General features: G+C 39.9%; 3 protein-coding genes across 4 annotated transcripts; 1 reads left to right on the plus strand and 2 right to left on the minus strand.

The window, feature by feature from the left end:
• Positions 1-2,145: 2,145 nt before the first annotated feature.
• mrm1 (mitochondrial rRNA methyltransferase 1 homolog (S. cerevisiae)) lies at positions 2,146-3,605 on the minus strand. Its single transcript, XM_042508142.2, has one exon. It carries the CDS (start codon positions 3,361-3,363, stop codon positions 2,206-2,208), a length of 1,158 nt encoding a protein of 385 aa, XP_042364076.2. The 5' UTR covers positions 3,364-3,605; the 3' UTR covers positions 2,146-2,205.
• A 656-nt stretch (positions 3,606-4,261) lies between these two features.
• Positions 4,262-7,903, plus strand: chmp2a (charged multivesicular body protein 2A). Its single transcript, XM_042507871.2, has 6 exons — positions 4,262-4,414; positions 5,577-5,744; positions 5,823-6,002; positions 6,084-6,214; positions 6,879-6,940; positions 7,056-7,903. The coding sequence occupies exons 1-6, from the start codon at positions 4,412-4,414 to the stop codon at positions 7,175-7,177; spliced, it is 666 nt and encodes a 221-aa protein (XP_042363805.1). The 5' UTR covers positions 4,262-4,411; the 3' UTR covers positions 7,178-7,903.
• Positions 7,904-8,371: 468 nt separating this feature from the next.
• msl1b (MSL complex subunit 1b) lies at positions 8,372-16,232 on the minus strand. Of its 2 annotated transcripts, none has more exons than XM_042508300.2 (9): positions 16,111-16,232; positions 14,912-15,589; positions 14,626-14,825; positions 13,748-14,067; positions 13,538-13,602; positions 13,373-13,440; positions 11,286-11,410; positions 11,110-11,182; positions 8,372-9,958 (listed from the first exon to the last, which is right to left on the minus strand). In XM_042508300.2, the coding sequence occupies exons 2-9, from the start codon at positions 15,506-15,508 to the stop codon at positions 9,868-9,870; spliced, it is 1,539 nt and encodes a 512-aa protein (XP_042364234.1). In that variant the 5' UTR covers positions 15,509-15,589; positions 16,111-16,232; the 3' UTR covers positions 8,372-9,867. The 2 variants fall into 2 exon arrangements, with proteins under 2 accessions (XP_042364234.1, XP_042364233.1); XM_042508299.2 differs by having other exon boundaries at positions 13,706-14,067.
• Between the last annotated feature and the right edge of the window lie 512 nt (positions 16,233-16,744).

Here is a 16,744-nt window from a genome sequence, read left to right on the forward strand (position 1 = left end):
ATGTTATAATATTTATTGGCTATTGGAATTGATTCAACAATTTTTTATGACGTGATTTTACTCTATTTATCGTATGTGGTTTTTTTTTGTTTGTTTGTTTTATGGACCCTGAGTTACATGATTCATATGTGTGTAAGATGTTTTTATTTTAAATCAACATATATTTTAATGTAAGATGTCTTTGGCGTTTTTAGAAATTTTTTACATGATATTTTAAGGTTATAACAAAATGTTTTCATGTTATTATATATATATGCTATTGGCATTGATTGAACTATTTTTATGACTTGATTTTACTCTATTTATCATATGTCTTTTTTGGGGGTTTTTTTATGGACCCTGAGTCTGGAATACATGATTGATTGATTGATTGATATGTAAGATGTTTTTATTTTATATCAAGAACGTTTTCTTGTTATATCAATATATTTCTTGTTCTAAAAAGAAAAGTTAGGGGGCCTCATTTAACTGTTAATATATATTTTCTTCTCCTTACACGCTGTTTCAAACCAATTGCCAAATCTAACAATATCAAACCATAATCATCATAAAAAAAGGTGATTCATAAAGTCTTAAACGATGGTGAGAACATGGCCTTTGTGTCCTCAGTGGTAAATGGTGCTGGCAGTTAAAACCCATAACGATATTATCATAACAACACAGAAACGGATGGAAAACCAATATGAACAAGAGTCAATATGATCAATATGATCAGTTCAGACCTCCTAATTAACTTTACTTTGACGGACACATTGCCCAGAGTAGATGGAGGCTTTTGTTTTGTTTTTTGTTTTGTACAGCATGGACAAAAACCCTCCGACATAATTTTAACTATTTCAAGAGGGCAATGGTGCAACATTTTAAAGGATAATCCTGGTGTTATTCTATTTTTTTTAGTGTAAACTAACCCCAGCAGAAGATCAAATGTCATTTCTGTCTAGCAATACTTTCAGGAAGTCAGTCAGTTAAAAACACAGGATTTTCCTAAAAAAACAACACACAGCAATAGACTCATACATAATTTATCTCATTTTTCACTTATGACTCACTGGAAGTCTGTGGCGGTGTGTTTTTCTGCAGTCTGCCCTCTGTCTGTATTTTCTTGCTGTTATTGTCTCAGTTTGGGATGTTTCTGTGGCCGCACAGCGCTCAGGTGAGGCTGGGACATAATAAAAAGGAAGTGATCAGGTGTCAGACCGTGAGCAGCAGATATCCAAGAGGCACAAAAATAAAGATTTTAAAAATAAAAGCATATATAGCAAGGAAAAACGCCAAAAAAGATGTATCTGGAGATACCTTTCACTTTTGCTGACGAACATATACACAAACCAACAATCCTATTTTCAATAATTAAAAAATTGTCAAAATTAAGAAGCATTATTTTAAAAAATGATCATTTTACAGAACAGCTGGGCACTGTAGTTTTTTAATTTATCTTTTTAAATTAAACATTACTCAAAGAGGAGGAAGTAGTGCATTTGTTAGGGACTATTTTCAGCGGTGGATTAATCCACATTTGGTACAATCGTGAGTATTTGTGGCGGAAGAACAGTGCGTGAGAAAAATCTGCAAAGCATCTTAAATTTAGACACTTTTCCACCATTACAGCTGTTTGAATGCCTTATTTCAGATATTGTTTTAATTTATTGTAAATGTATTTAATTACACATCTACACCATAACATGCTTGCTATCCTGAATTTTTTAATTATTATTATTATTATTATTTTTTAGCTATTTACATTGTTATTACTGTTTATTGTTTTGAATGATTTCATTGATAATAACTGTTATTTGTTGGCTTGTTAACTGTTCTTCATGTCTTTGTTCAAGCTCTGCATCATTGAAAATTAGGGTCTCCCTCAATTGATTTCCTGAGTCTTAAATAAAGGTTTGAATGAATGAGTTTTGTGTTGGAATTTGTTATATCTCAAATTCTAAATATTGACAGAAATATGTTTTTTGTTTGTTTGTTTGTTTGTTTTTTGTTTGTTTGTTTTTGCAAATGCATATTGCTTCCAAGTATTGGTTATCGGTCTAAGGGTAAGGGTATCGGTAAATATAAATAATCGGTATCGGCGCTGGAAAAAAAAAACATTGGTCGACCCCTATAGTCGTTTTAAATATGTGCTAAATAAAAATTACATTTTCATTTACATCAACATGTTTAATTCTTCATCTTTTACAGATATTTTTTTGGTGTCCATCATCCGGCGGAGCGTCTGGAGGACAGCAGCGCGTGCAGCAGGATTCCTGTGGCTACAGAGACGTTGAGGGACTCTATCCCGGGGTGCAGGTCTCTGCCGGCCGGGATGGTGAGCAGAGTCTGGCACAGAGACAGCAGCCGCCGGGACAAACCGTCCCCTTCGCCTCCCATCAGCAGCACGGTGGGTTTGGTCATCTGAAAGTCTGCGCACTGGGTGACGGGAATCTGGGACTCCTCCGGTCCGGCTCCGACTGTACCCACAACCTGCCAGCCCCGCGCCACCTTCACCTGCAGCATGTCCTCGAGGTCTTCATACCCGTACACCCCGAGCACCTCCATGACCCCCGAGCTGGCCTTGCTGACCACCGGGGACAACGGACAGCTGTGGCGAAGACTGCTGGCAACTCTGTCCACCCCGAGGAAATACGCCGAGCGCAGGATGGCACCAAGGTTCATCGGGTCCTGGATTTTCTCCAGGACGAGCCACAAAGGGGTGTCCCCTCTGTGTCTTCTGCTGGAGTCCCTGTCCTCGGTGAGATAGCTCAGAGGACTTGCCTGCAGACACACTCCTTGATGCACTCGTCCAGAAGACATCTTGTCCAGATCCCTCTTGCTGACTCGCTGGACTTGGACTCCTCGTCGGTGAGCCTCCTCACACACCTGGAGCAGAGACGTCCTCTGAGATGTCTCGCCGTCTTTTACAAACAGTCTCCGGGGTTTGCGCCTTCCCTGTGTGAGAGCCAAGAGACAGGGAGCGACGCCAAACACAACCTCATAGTTGTCCACCTTGGAGTCCAGTGTTGACCTCTGTCCCACCTGTCTCTCCCTCTCTGCAGGGAAGTCCTCCACACTCAGTCTCCTGAGCTCAGAAGACACTCTGCTGTCCGCAAACATCCTCTGATTCGGCATCTGCAACACCGGGGGCTCATTTTTCCACACTTTGCTCCGAGCTGACTTCTTTCGATCCTCAGATAAAACAGGTTTGGGGTTTTTTAACACACCGCGGCGTGTCCTCACCACAGGTTTGATGCTGCTGTCCTCTGGGTGCAGGACAGGAGCTGAGACATGATAAGAGCCCCCTCCTGACGCCGGCTCGTGCCATCTTTTAGTCCAAACAAGCAGGAACTTGTGCTGATGTGAAACACTGAATACCCTCATACTGAAATAGGAAATATGTCCAGAGGGACCGAGAGGGACAACAGACACGTGACTCAGCTGCCTGAAGAGTCCATTAATCCATCAATGACGCGTCCAACAGGTTTCACTGAGTATCAGTCATGAAGTGTTTCCTTTGTCCTACCATCAGCACCGATTATCTTCCTCCACAGCTGAGAAGTTTGTCACCTTCACGTGAGATTCGCACATGTGCAAACCGGCTGCAGAAAGCGCACGAGATTATGACCGGATGTGAAGCGCTTTACCTGTAAAATAAAAGTTGTTACGGTTTGCCAAAGTCCAGTGCTATTTGTGTGCACAAAATAAAATAAAATAAAAGTTTAAAGTTTGTATTGAACCAAGCAACATATAACTACAGATACAACATAAATACAAAAAATAAAATACAATTTAAAAAAATCGAGACGTGTGATAATATCATAGTCAACATCAATATTATAAAAAAGATTTATAAACTGACACATAATATATTATAATATAATATAATATAATAATTTTCTTTTGTAACTTTAAAAAATCAATTTAGTGGTATCTATTGTAATACAAAATAATGATAATGATTATAATTATCATAATCACTATATAATGCATACATTGATAACATAAAACAAAAAAATTAATGAAAAAGTTGTGCTTTTGATATTTTTTATTCTGAAAAAATAAAATAAAGTAAAATAAAATAAAATAAAATAAGCGATATTTACAGAGAGAAGTGGAGAAGAGAAGAAGAAGTACAGACTTATTTAATCCCACTCCTTCTCCATAAGTCACTGAATTATAAGTATATATATATATATATTTACATACACACACACATTATTTTGAAAGCTCGTTTCTTTCTCTAGTGTGCGTAAACTTGACGCCATGACGTCAGGGAAAAAAAATCATCGTACGCGATTACGTCATTTCCCGGAAGTGAAACTATCGCAACACGGAAGAGCAGGAACGAAAACAAATAATCGTTTAAATTTGTCTTTTCTTCAAGTCGGAGAAGAACAAACGTCTCTGTGGATCACCGTCATTTACCAACATGGTGAGAGCGACACGCTGCGGGGCTTTGCCGTCACAAAGTGGGCTTTAAGTCCGCGATGGAGCTAAGTGAACAGATTTAGAGGCAGATTTTAGGGGCGGACAGCCGAGCTAAAGGCAGCTAAACACGGCTGAACCGAGACCGTCACAGGCCGCCACACACTTTAATTACTGCTGAGTAATACTTTCCGCCAAACAACAAGGTCATCGCAACACTAACGTCAAACAACGTGAGAAACTGACCAAAATAAGGTAGAAAATAACCAAAGTACTCCGGCAAAGTACTTTATACTTCTACTCCACCACAGCTCAGAGGTACACACTGTACTTACTGTCTGACATCTTTAGTCACTTTGTAAATATAGATTTTTGCACTAAAAATGGCATATAATTTTGCGTTGATCAAGTAATTGTTTCAGTTTTATACATGAAATCTCATCTAAATCTTATTCACACTAAAGCTTAAACGATTAATCGATTAGTTATCAACTATCAGGTTAACTGGCAGGTAATTCGGTAATAGATAAACCAATTTGAGGTCGAAATTGTCTGATTCTGGCTTCTTTCTTTACTTCTCTATGACAGTAAACTGAATATGGTTGGATTTATTATGGATGTATATGTTATTTGATATATAATGTTGTTTTATTTGATCATGTTTAAACATTGAATACCTGGATCAATATCAATATCAAAAATGGGTTTGATTTATTTCTAAAGCATGGAAACAATATAATAAATAACTCTGTAAGAAGTCTTGCACACTGTGAAATATTAATAAAAGGTGACAAAAATGATCTGAAAATAAGATGGGATGGATTGTTAAATATATATTTAATTTAAAAAAAACAAGTAAAAATGCCCCAAAAGCTGTATTCATAATTCTATTAATTGTGCATTTTTTTTTAGCACTTTCTAGAAGTTGTCTTGTTTATTTTGTATTTGTTTTTTACTTTTTTAAAAGAATGTAATTTATTTTATGAAATATATATAAGATATGTCACTTAATCAGGGGTCGGTAGTTTACTCAATAATAGAAAGAGATCCCTCAAGGATAAAGGTTAGAAACCATTGGATTAACTGACTCATCATGTCAGTGCTAGTGTATTTTTTGTTCCTGTTTAACTTTACCTCATTAAAATCCTGCTTTTGTTATTTTTAAACAGATGAGTGCACTATTTGGGAGGAGGAAGACTCCTGAGGAGATGCTAAGGCAGAATCAGAGGGCGCTCAGCCGAGCCATAAGAGAACTGGACCGAGAGCGAAACAAACTGGAGCAACAGGAGAAGAAGATCATCGCTGACATAAAGAAAATGGCCAAACAGGGACAAATGGTGAGACAAAGAAAAATAACTTGTGTTTCATGAAAATAAACTATATGTAATCTTAATTTTGATTTTTAATCCCTGCAGGACGCCGTCAAGATCATGGCCAAAGATCTGGTTCGCACACGGCGCTACGTCAAAAAGTTCATCATGATGAAAGCCAACATTCAGGCCGTCAGTCTAAAGATACAGACACTCAAGTCCAACAACAGCATGGCGCAGGCGATGAAAGGCGTCACCAAAGCCATGGCCACCATGAACAAACAGGTCTGTCCAAGAGATCACTTAAAAACACAAAAAAACAACAACAAATAAACCTCCTGACTTATATTTATTCCTTCTCCGCAGATGAAATTGCCTCAGATTCAGAGGATCATGATGGAGTTTGAAAAACAGAGTGAAATCATGGAAATGAAGGAGGAGATGATGAACGACGCCATCGACGATGCCATGGGTGACGAGGATGATGAGGACGAGAGGTGAGGGGCTCAACGAGCATCCGTTATTTTTGTTTTTGGGCCAAACTTTTATTCCACATTTAGGTATGATCTTTTTCTATTCAATATAGCAACTTCTCACCAAAGGAATGAAAGAAAGTGTGAACCAAAGTGTCAAAACAGTGCATCGTGGTTTTACAGAGAAAGTCTGATTTTTTACCTGAAACAGCTTTGTTTAGTGTTTTTACCAGTTTTAATCACAGGGTCAGTTTGTTTTGGAGAAGAGACCTCAGCGGATAATTCGGCTCCCAGTAAAAACCTCCGAAACATCTGCATTTTAAATTATCAGAGAAAAAAAGGTCAACACACAGAGCAGGTGCTTGGTCGAGCCGCCTGTCTACAACATGCCAAACAGCATAGGAGAAACCCCGATGTTTAACGTGATTCTGCTTTTTCAGAGTTTTTACTGATCTAAAGCATTGGGTTGGTTTGTTTTTAGTCGGCTCCTGGTAAAAACAAAAACTTAACAGTGAATACTGACCGAATTTTAAGCGGGAGACATTACAGCTGGTTGCAATCTGCAACCCCACCCCTCGCTAAATCTCTCAAAATCCTACAAACTTGACCTTTAAATCTAAACTCATTCTTGATTCACCTTTCACAGTGTAATAAAACTAACCCAATTAACATTTTGCATTCGCCACAGTGACGCCATCGTGTCCCAAGTGCTGGACGAGCTGGGTCTCACTCTGTCCGATCAACTGTCAGGTAAGAAAATTCAACACTTTGAGCACAACTACGTAAAGTCTACACGCATTTCCTTCGTTTTCTGTCTGGTATTTGACGTTTGCTTACATCGCGGGATGATTGTTGCACATTTCAGATCTTCCAAGCACCGGGGGAAGCTTGTCGGTGGCCGGAGCGAAGAAGGCCGAGCCCACAGCCGCCCTGGCCGACGCGGACGCCGACCTGGAGGAGCGGCTGAATAACCTGCGGAGAAAATGAGCCAGACACTGTGTTAGAACAGATACAAACATACTCAAATCTCTGTTTAGATTCTTTTTTTGACGGTAAAACTGGCAGAACACCTGCTGTTTCAGCTGTGTTATGAAGGTGTGTGGCTTTCAGTTTAGGTGTTTTCATTTTATGCGCGTATTATGTATTCTATCAAAAAAAAGAAGAAAAACCTTATTGCCAAGTGACACAAATTCTTTGAAAGTGAAAAAAAAATTGCAGTTTGTGTGAATACTAACTACTTCAGGCATGATGATTTTTCCACATTTAAATTAACACTAAAATGTTGAAAGGAACCAAATGAAAGGTGGTAACACGACAGATCTTTTATGTCAGTACTTTTGTACATCAGGCTGGTTTGGGGTTCTTTATTTTATCATCATCATATATAAATGCGTCGTTTTGGCCCTGATGTTAGCTCTTTGCTGACTTTTGATGTTTGAGCTGACGGTAGTCGGGGTGTGAGAAGTGTGTTATCTCAAAATCTTTTCTGTCTAAATTTACTCACGGGACAGTTTATTTTACACAAATATATAAAGGAAGGAAGAAAGGTTTGCTCAGAGGACTCTTCAGTCTGACTGGTCTGAGTCTGAGTGGTGTTTTTCAGACAGGCAGGATTGTCACCAAAACATCAGTAAAGAGTCGGTAGCTTTTAATTTTGAGAAACTGTCCTGTTTTTGCTTTTCGTTATTAAATAAACATTTTTCTATTCCAGAATTAAGCAACTCTTTTGTCTGATTGAAAGAATTTTACACTTTAATTTCATTTTTTGATATCATCAATATTATTGAATAACCAGGTAGGGAAAAGGAAAAAAGGGGAATAAAAGAAAAAAACGTTTAAGAAAGCAGAAAGCAACTGAAAAATTAGATAATTTAAATGAAAAACTTGCTAAAAAATAGGACTTTAAAAAATTTAATCCTTTGAAATTTGAGCAATTAATTTTCTTTCAAAAATATTAGAAGGCATCTTAGAAAGAAAATTACCTGAATTAAGCAAAAAAAGTTAATCAAAATTACACAAGCAAATAACATACAAAATATATTTTTCTGTAAATATAATATTTTTATTTTTTAATTAATGCCCTTACCCCATTTTTAAAGCTTATTTTCAAGTCACTTAACTGTCACCTTTGACTAATTTATTCTAATTCACGGGATATCCAAATGATCCACAAGATCCAAATGATCGTAGACATGTTAATTTTATTCCAAAAAAATGTAACTTTCAAAACTGTCAATTTTGTCAACATACAATCATAGAACAATATTGAATGTACTCAACACGTCTGACATTAAATAATAAAAAAATAACAGCCATGTTTTATGTACATTTGTTTCTGGAAGCTATGTACAGAAAAACAAACAAAACAAAACAACTTTGTATTTCCAAAATATGCCTACACGTACGCCTGGCAGGTGAAAGTGTTGCAGAAAGCCTTTGCATCGAATGTAAAAAAATAGAGGAAGAAAACAGCGTCAGAAATCAAAGATTGAGGTTAAATCAGAGAGATTATCTGGCAGCAGGTTAAAGAGCATACCGGAGAACATCGCTAGAACTACAGCTAGAAAGCTTATTTATTATCGTCTAAAGTGGTTCCCTTGAGTGTCAGACAGCATCCGCAAGAGACCAAATGCATACACACGACTCGCCTAATATTTACTGGATGTAAGCGTATTGTGAAGATTGGAAACACCAAAGATCGAGACTGTTATTATCAGGTTGAGCGCAGCAGCTCTCACTGAACGGAGCAGCCAAAAGTCATGCTTTCAGATATTGTTTTTGTAGCCCGATGAGCGGAGATTCCTCTCCATTTTGGGGTGAAGCCATGCTACCATGTTTTTCTTTTTAAAACAGCTAAATAGAGCCCATGCAACTCACATTTAAAAAAACAAAACAAACCCAAAACAAAACAGGGAGCAGAACCCTGGGTTAACAACGGTCTAATTTTCCGTGCCGTTGTTTTCATAAAGAACACAGAACAATCGTTTGGTTGCTTTTTGTTATTTTCTTACATTAAACTGGCTGCAAGTTTTTTAAATATGAAATCATGCTGAGTGTGGCTCAAACCTCCCGATATCACACTGAACATTGATAAAATTTTATTTTAAGTTGTGCGTGAACAACGATATAGGCAACACACAGCACGATACAGTCAGATTTTGACTTTTTTTTTTTTTATCCCACTAAGGCAGAGAGAACGAGTGATACCCAGGGCTAAAATATTGCTCCCGAGCTCGAGCTCTAGTCAAAAATTTGGCGACCAACGCGCTCAAGATTAGAGTCTCTTGTCGGCTGCACAAGAAGCGACGCTTTTCTGAGATAAAATCAATTATGGATGGCACAGCTGCTACAAAACGTATTTTAAACATGTTACAGAACATGCACATAACTGTTCATACTTTTTTTTTTGGAATACAAACTGTAATCTTAAACAGCAGCGGACATGGGGACTGTAATCTTGCAGCATTAATCTCCCTTTCAGAGGTGTGAATTTCACTGTCGCGGCGATCTCAGCCGGTCAGCGGCGACACGTTGAGACTTCAGACTGAAAGAAACAGCAGTTATACATAGCGACTGGAGACTTGTCTTCTCTCCCCCACAAGGCAAGACAAATATAGCATTTTCTAATCTGGGCGTGGAGCGGCGTCCCTCCGCCGCGGACGCCACACAACAGGGTTTCACTTCCGACAGGTCCGGTGAGGAGTGTGTTTTTTGGGCACCTCAATGCGACACCGGCTTCTGTCGTCCAGCCAAGGCAGCTCGAAGTTCCTGGAGGAAGAACATAACATTTTACTTTTGTTAAAAATTGTAAAAAACGATCGAATCCTGGAGCGTTTTAACACCCAAAAGTCTGAACCAGGATTCCTGCCGTTTATGGCCAAATAGATTTAAGACTTTTCTTTTTAATGCCACTCGGTATTAAGTTTAAACCCTTTAACAGCTGAGAAAACTGGCCTGATTTCTGTCAAAGGCACGAGTGGAAAAAAGTAATTAGCAACGTAAACAAATAATGCTCCAAAAATTTGCAGGAAATTTACCAAAAAGTGACAAGAAAATTACCTGAAAATAAGCAACAAAAAAGAAAAGTAAAAAACAAATACAAGAAAATGACCTTAATATGCAAAAAAAAAGTCAAAAAAATGTTTTATTTGGTAAAATAACTAAAAGTATATTGGTTAGATTTATTACAACAACACCGCTGAGAGGCTCCAAAAAGCCGCTAAATAACGATAAAGTTGGCACGTTAGTAGTCCTCTCCCACGTCACCCCTAGATCGTCTTGTTCGTTTGTTTTTGGACACGGAAATGTTTTATTACATAAAATCCTTAACAGTGTCCCCAACACTACAGAGAAAACACTGATCGACGGAAAATCTCGTCAATGGCGGGGAAAGAGTTAAAAAAAAGAAAGAAAAAGAAACAATGGGTTAAACCCTGCTGCTGACTGATGACATGTTGTGACTGATCCAGCAGCCGCAGTTTGACACGCAGCAAACTGATCAAAGCAGTTATTATCGTTTCTATTTATCGGTCAAAATTTTTATTATCGAATTATTGGTATGACGTCATAAATCCCATTATCGGCCGATAATTATCGTGCATCTCTAGTCATGACCTCTGTGAGTCGCTACCTGTTACCCGAATCCTCTCATGCTCTCTGAAGAGATTTAACTTTTAGGGACTGCTCGGCGCAGTTTTCCTGCTTTTCATTCTTGGTTTTTTGACATTTTTGTTTAATCTTGGAATTTCCGTGACTTTTTATTCAATGTCGACATTTTAGAGGAGACTGACTTGACTGGATTGGACAGGTAACTCACACTATTTTATGTTTTTGAAATAACTGAAACAACTTCAAATAAACACATTAACAGAACAATGCAGGAAGTTTAAAGTTTAAGTTTAAGTTAAAAACAAACTTACTGTTGGGAGAGTTTAGGCAACGGCCGGCCAAATGCAACCACGGGCAAGAAGGGAGTAATCACTATAGTTTCAACTGGCAGAGATAAAAATAAAAAAAGTTAGAAATCTCTTGAATCGACTACAAAACACAAATAAATGACATTTTAAAATATATATATATATATATGCAGACGAACCATCTTCAGTGTCGGGGTAGAAGGATGAAAGCTCTGGCTCGGTCTCCGGTACGACTTTCTTCCTGTTCATGCGCTGCTGTAAACGCTGAAACATGCGCTGCTCTCTGATTCGCTGGATGTCCCACCTGAAAAAAAACCCCCAAAACAAAACACACAAGATCAATTAAACAAATAACAGGAGCAAAAAGGGGAAGAACGACTGAGAAAACTCTCCTTACTGCTGGATTAAATTACTAATTATTTGCAGTTTACAGAGTTGACAGACGGCTGGGAAATTTATATTTAGTGTAAAACTTCAATGAATAGCCCGGGGGGCTTTTATTTGCTTAAATCATTAAACTCAACAGACTTATATTTGGGACAGGTGTTTTTTTGGGACAGGCTTTTAACCAGCTATCGTCCACTGTGTGGCCGCCACGCCAGCCTCCCCCGTCGCTTAGGGATACGGACTGTTATTGTCAAGTTCAAAACAAATTAAAACAATTAACATTAAGAAAGAATAAAAATAGTAAATTTAAATAGAATAAGACCTAAGATAAAAATATAAAAGCAATACAAAAACAGAATATAAAGAACACAAAATGTTTGTGCAAAAGGGGCAATGGAGGGATTCTACAGTTGTGCATAAGCTGAAGTTTATATAGTATAATTATATTTCCCTTCATAACTATTATCCCCATGAATGATGACTCTGTCCCATCCAAGTGTCTCTCTAAGCCGTAACACTTACATGATGTTAGAAAAAGTACAGTTATTGTGTTAATCCGACTAAAACTGGACATTTAAAATACATATAAACATGTTAGTCCGACAGAAACCTGTCCAAGTTGAATTTGGACTAACACTCAGATAACGATTGGAAGTCGAGCTTTTCCATCATGTAATCACCTACGTGCTTCTAGTCGCTGCGCCTGCCTCCCATGGTAGTTAGGGACTGCTGGTTATTTATTTCTGAGGGTGGAAGGGATGCTGAAAACAAGTCGGCATTGTTAAAAACATTAAGCACTGACGAGGGACTTGTGTTTTTAATTATGTCTTAGGTGAGGGACGTACGACTTGAAAAGGTAGTCGTTTATATTTATTTTAAATTAAAAACATCACACTGCAGCCGCACCCCTCCTCTGAAAAATAAAGTACAGTCCCACAACATCAAGACAGAAGCTAAGTGATGGACTGCTGTGGACAAAGCTGCAGGAAAACATATTTTAGCCAACTAGAAAAAAAAATCTATATCAGTTGACACTGTATTGAAATATTTCCACAGCTGATCTGTGCAGCGATGGCGCAGCAGCAACTCCAGCGTTTGGTGATTTTGTTACTGCATACGAGCTGAAGAGAATCTCTGCACACCCGAATGCGTGACAGGTGCGTCCGCAGAGGATGCATTTTATAAACAAAGAGAGAAACTCCCACGCAGTGTCCCGCTTACCGCCGACAGTAACACACCTTCATCAGGTGTATCAGGTAAACCCGATGAAGATCTGTCAGACTGAAACGTCGTTTTATTCGTTCAATTAATATGTTTCATTATTTATAGACACCACAAGAGAGAAATAATCACAGACTGGTGGACTGTTGACTGATAAAAGTATTTTTTCCCGATGCCATTTAATGTGTAGAAGAAAGTTAATGATGAGAAATACACGATAACTATGTTTATATTTTATGTTACAAAACAGATGCATTTCTGTAACTTTCACGAGCAAAAAATGAATTAAAATAAAAAATATGACCACAGTGTTGCAGTTACAGCCCTACAATCAACTCATGAAAATTTCTATTTAAATTAGTAAAGCCTCATTGTTCTTAACCTTGATTTATGTTTATTAATACTACTGATTTGTCATACTTGTACATTTTTGTGCTCTGTTCCTGTGAACAGCGAGGTGGAAGATAAATTACTGAATGCGTAGTGGGAGGTGTATTGCCATTGAGTGGGTACTTAGTATGTTGAAAATGGACATAAAAAGACCAAAAATAAAAGTATGTGAGTATGTTGTGAACATCTCTTCTGTGTTATATGTGTTATCTTTATGTTGTATAAATAAAAAGTTCAATAAATAATAAGTAAAGCCGATGTTTGGTACCTTTTCCTTCTCTTCTCATCCAACTCGAGCTTCAAGTGGCGTTTCAGAAACACGCTGTCGTCCAGCGGCTTGACGGGGGACACAAATTCACACGTGTAACTCAACAGTTACATGATTTTTGACTAAATGTGACTTTTTTAAACTCCAGAATTATTAGCGTCTCACCTCGGGGGGGTTAAAGGAGGGGTCCTCCTCCAAAGGCTCTATGTGATTTTCCCTCCAAGACGGGACTATGAGGAGCAAAGAAGGAGGGACAGGAAGTTACTCAGAGACAGTGTGAGGAGGACATTTGATGGATATAGTGATTAAAGATGGGATATAGGTTACGCTTACAAACAATCAGCATATCATGTACTACATGAGGAGTCCACTCACTGGCCACCTCTTCCTCCTTTTTAGGGGAAGTCTCCCGCAGAGGAGACAGAGGAGGTTGGTTCCAGCAGCAGAGGTACATCTCTGTAGTAGACATGAAGGGCAGGTCTTCGATCTGACAGCTCAGCTCGGGCTCCTCTTTGCACGGGAGCATAATGTCCCTTTCTGCCCCTGTCCTCACGGGGACGGTCTTCTCTGGGGTTTCTTTACTGCGCAGCTCTCTTTGATTGGGAGAGCCGGGCTGAATCTCAGACTTCTGGGGGCTGAGCTTGGCGCTTTTGCCCCGGGATTTCTGGACTTTTGCATCTCCAAAGCAGGATTTCCTGCATGTGCAAAGAAAAGAAGAAGACTTTTTAAAGGGAAACCTGAGAGGGGAGGGCAGGTAAGTCTTATGATCAGCTGTGTGCTCTTTGTGGTGGTGGGCGATATGAAAATGCGCAAGTACAGACTTTAGTTTAACAGTCCAAAGCCAGCGAAACACGCCGGCGGCAGAGGAGCAATATCATGGCGCTGGTTAGATGGAGGGAAGTTTACCACAGTTCATTTTCGCATGTTGGGCTGCATTTCTTGTATGAAAGGTGCTATACAAATAAAGTTTATTATTATTATTAGTATTAACACATATTACCCACATTGTTTTAATACACAGCTGGTTGAAAATTTGCAGAGTATCGGTTTTAAGGCACATACGCAAACTCAATGCTGTGTTGACATTATACAAGGTAGATTCATTTTTTAAACTATGAATAAAAAATAATAATAATAATAATAATAACATCTTTTGCTGTCAAAGGAGGAGTTCAGGATTATCACAGTCTGGGGAGTCTGGTGTATCTTTTCCCAGATGTAAGCAGGGTGAACTGATTATTATTATCATTTACCTCTTTTGACCTTTGCCACCCCGACTAAAAGGGAGCGGAGTGGCTGCGTTGGGCTGTGGACTCTCCTCTACATCCAGATCCCACATGTCCTCTTTGTCGGGGGTCCATGGCTCCAGGGGCTGGAAAAGACGCTTGTCACGTGGCGGATCCTTTTTTGTGAGCTGCAGGCGACGCTCCATGCGCTCAATCCGCGCAAGCAGCTGCAAAAAAGACACAAAGACCTTAAATACTTTCAAAATCAACACATTATATAACACAATTTAGGCTAATAAACACATTTACTTACTGTCTCCTTGTCTGCTTTGAGCTCATCTATCTCCTTGTCCTTGGACTGCAGCTGTTGTTGCTGTTGTTCGATGAGGTCCAGTTGAAGGAGGAGGATTTGCCGGAGGCAGTTGGCCTGTGTGTGAGGATTTGCAGGGGTCTTCCTGATGTTCCTCCACTTGCCCTCAGAGGACAGTTCAATGGATGCGGTGCCGAGGACTCCGGGGACGACCCCCTTCACACTGTCATCCGCACCTGCATCTTTGGGGTTATTGTTCACAGCCATCTGAGGGTTATCCATGTTGTCAGCAGAGAGGGGTTTACCTTTCACCGGGGTTCCCTCACCCCCCATTTGTCTGACAGGGGACAATATCCCCACAGTTTTATTTTCTCCTTGAACTGCTTCTGCAACTGTGGTCGGGAGGGAAACTTTACTTGTCATGTAATTCTGCTCTAAGTCCTTGGATTTGCTCGGGATCTCTCCCCTGCGTGCGTTTTGGACATCGATGCAGGACTCCCTTTTGGGTCTCACGGCTCCAAAATGCGTTTTGTCAAAGTCGATGGTGTCAGTGTCCTGCTTGAATCCTGGATTTGGAAACAGCGTGGACCTCAGAGTCATGGCGAGCACAGAGAGCGATCATCCTGCAGCGCCTCGGCGGTGCATTTCAACCACTGAGACCTCCCATCAGCGGCCGCTTTCCTGCAAAATACACACAAATAAAGACATACTCTATCTGCATTTTAAACTGGAATAATCCTGTCTTTTAACTGGGAGTGAAATATGACTGCTAACACTTGCACAACCCGAAGAACTAACGCAGTTCGAGTGTGTGATCCCGGGCATCCTTTTCCTAAAATCACCCGGTTAGAAAACGAAGCTAAGCTACATTAGCACCGCGGCGAGAATACGCGTTAAAACTAGTGATTTTAGGAATATTTGGACTCCGAGGTGCGTCAGGGAGGACAATTTAGCGGTAGGGGTTCAAACAAGGACTCGGGAGTGGCTGTGTAGGACACTCGCAGCAGCCTTCTCCTCCATTTTGGTTCTCGCGAAATCATGAAAAACAATAACAGCTAAGCTAGCAGGCTAACGTTAGCCGGCCGGTTTAAACTACAAAACGCGCGTGAAGAGCGAAGCGGTTTCCACGTCCACGTTATTAAACATTTATTACTCAGCGGATGTGTTTTTATTTATGCGGATTTATTGCGTTTTGAGCTTACCTCGACTGTTATTCAAGTCCACCTGCGGGAGCCTTCATGTTCCCTCCTCAAGACTTGTTTTAAAGCGCCGACTACTGCGCATGCGTAATTTGCTGGATGGCCATTTCTTGTGTTTTGGAGAGAAGAGCGTCACCAGCAGCAGAGGGACACACTGTCCACAGAGGACACACTGTCCACTCTGTCCTCACACTGGTTACAATGTCCACAGAGGATACGCTGTCCACTCTATCCTCACAATGTTTACACTGTCCACAGAGGATACACACTGTCCACACATTGTCCACAGAGGACACACTGGCCACAGAGGATAGACACTGTCCACACATTGTCCACAGAGGACACACTGTCCACAGAGGATAGACACTGTCCACACTATCCTATCACTGTTTACACTGTCCATACACTGTCCACACAGGACACACTGTCCTCACACATTGTATACACTGTCCACACACTGTCCACATGGGACACACTCTGCCCACGCACTGTCCACAGAGGACACACCGTCCACAGAGGATACACACTGTCCACAAAGGATACACTGTCCTCACACATTGTATACACTGTCCACACAGGACAACTCTGCCCACACACTGTCCACTCTGTCCACAGAGGACACACTGTCCACAGAGGA

This window comes from Plectropomus leopardus, chromosome 19 (genome assembly GCF_026936395.1).
Source record: "Plectropomus leopardus strain MGB_pleo_1.0 chromosome 19, ASM2693639v1, whole genome shotgun sequence".
Lineage (NCBI taxonomy): Eukaryota > Metazoa > Chordata > Actinopteri > Perciformes > Serranidae > Plectropomus > Plectropomus leopardus.